The 2,171-nt window shown below is 37.4% G+C and overlaps 1 protein-coding gene across 1 annotated transcript in view; it reads right to left on the bottom strand.

Annotated features, from left to right (window-relative positions):
• Positions 1–1,168: 1,168 nt before the first annotated feature.
• LOC101859287 overlaps positions 1,169–2,171 on the bottom strand; it is a gene marked incomplete in the record, with an annotated part of 39,857 nt that continues 38,854 nt past the window's right edge. The window contains 1 exon segment of the mRNA XM_013080172.1: positions 1,169–1,497. Coding sequence (XP_012935626.1) covers positions 1,475–1,497 — 23 coding nt within the window.

The following is a 2,171-nucleotide window of genomic DNA, read 5'->3' as shown; positions in this document are numbered from 1 at the left end:
TGTGTGTGTGAAAGAGACAGAGAACAAGAGCGAGAAAAAAGACAGAGAGAGAAAGAGAAAGAAAAAAAGGAGAGAGAGAGAGAGAGAGAGAGAGAGAGAGAGAGACAGAGAGACAGAGAGACAGAGAGACAGAGAGAGACAGAGATAAAGACAAAGAGACAGACAGACAGACAGAAAAGTGTAGATGTCCGGGTTTCGCAGGGAGTGAGCCGAGTGGTCACGAGATGGCATGACCTGCAATCAACGGCCACTGACCGAGTCATCAACTCTGACTGTGTGATGGAGCGACGGGCCATGGCTACTGTGGTGAATACAGGCGGTACTCTCATACATCCCCCCCTCTCTCTCTCTGTCTCTCTCTCTCTCTCTCTCTCTCTCTCTCTCTCTCTCTCTCTCTCTCTCTCTCTCTCTCTCTCTCTTTCTTTCTCTCCGGCATGCTCTTTTTGTGTCTCAACAGCATGTAGCCCCCGCCCCTAAACCCTCCATCTATAAACATTTCAGTTCAACACAAGTAGATCACAACAGAACATAGATGGGGCTTTTAAGCAGAAACAATATACATTGTAATTACATTATTTGAAATTTTAAAAACAAAAAATGCAAAGCAAGTATCCAAGTATTATACATTTTACGTCGCTTCCGTGGACATTTGAACGTCTGGCACATAGAGTGTATATTTCTGTCTTTTGCACATGTGTGTGTGTGCTTGTGTGTGTGTGTATGTATGTATGTGTGTGTGTGTGTGTGTGTGTGTGTGTGGGAAAGAAAGAGAGAGAGAGAGAGAGAAAGAGAGAGTGCGTCTGGGTGGATGTGTGTACGTGTGTGTAAATGTGTCGGATAGAGAGGGGGGAAAGGAGGGATACACATGCGTGCAAATGTGCTTTTATGAACCTATTTGTATGCTTCAATACACATGAGCGTGGTGGTGGTGGTGGTGGTGTGTATGTGTGTGTATGTGTGTGTGTTTATGCGTATGTGTATGTGTATGTGTATAATATGTATGTGTATGTATATGCGTCTGTGTCTGTGTATGTGTATATGCATGTGCATTTGAATGTGTATGTGTCTGTGTATAATATGTGTATGTGTCTGTGCCTGTGTATGTATATAATGAGTACGCGCATGTGCATGTGTATGTGTGTGTGCATAAATTAAGTATCTGTATCTGTATCTATATAATTATGTATGTGCACGTAGAATATGTACCTGTATAATATATATACTATGTTTGTGTGTTTTTAAGTAGAAAAGGCGATGTGTAGACCAAAAAGACCAGTGCTTTGATGAAAGCTAAATAAAAGAGATCGGGAGAAAGAACCAAGCGCGGACGGTATATATTGCAAGGCCAGCCTGTCTCTGCTGTCTTTTGTCTTGTTGCTTCAAGAAGATGAGATGATTTTTCCCTGTTTTAACGTCCAAAGCCATTATAGCAGAAAGTCAGAACAATATCTGATGACGACCACAATGCCGTTTGTTAGCTTGATGTTTCTATCTCCCCTGAAAGAAAAGAAACGAGCATTAAAAAATCGTTTATTGTAATGTCGTACAAAAGGTATTCTCTATTCACAAAACTGTTTCCAAACATTAATTTATTGAAAACAGACCCAATACTAAAATGTGTCAAATGATCACAAATTAATTTTTCCAGGTCAGCATTTTAGCGAAAAAAACTTTTGCAATTAAAAGAAAACGCATTCACGTGTAAACAATGATTTGTATAACTTTCCCTTCAGTGATTGTGAATAAAAACATTTTTGCTTGCATTTAAAAAACATCGTTACGATCAATCAACAGCCCCATATGATTTAAGAACAAATAAAATAAAGGAAATGTCTAATTACTAATCGGTGCACGTGTACCATATTATTATCATCACAAAGGTAAAAGAGCTACACAAAAAGCTATCAGGGATGTTTTGATCATATTTTTATTATGATTACACACTAAAAACGACAAATGTCCCTATTGTCTTCGGTACGCATGGCAGTTTAAATTGTTTTTTAATGTTTATGTATCCCATAAAGTTAATCGAAATTTTTTTATAATTCATTGGTTCATTCATTCCTTCATTCATTCATTCATTCATTCATTTTTTTCTTTCTTTCATTAATTCATTTATTTATTTATTTGTTTATTTATTTATTTATTTTTATTTAGTTATCTATTTAGTA

Source organism: Aplysia californica, unplaced genomic scaffold (assembly GCF_000002075.1).
Source record: "Aplysia californica isolate F4 #8 unplaced genomic scaffold, AplCal3.0 scaffold00005, whole genome shotgun sequence".
Classification (NCBI taxonomy): Eukaryota; Metazoa; Mollusca; class Gastropoda; order Aplysiida; family Aplysiidae; genus Aplysia; species Aplysia californica.
This window is presented reverse-complemented; position numbering and strand designations above follow the sequence as displayed.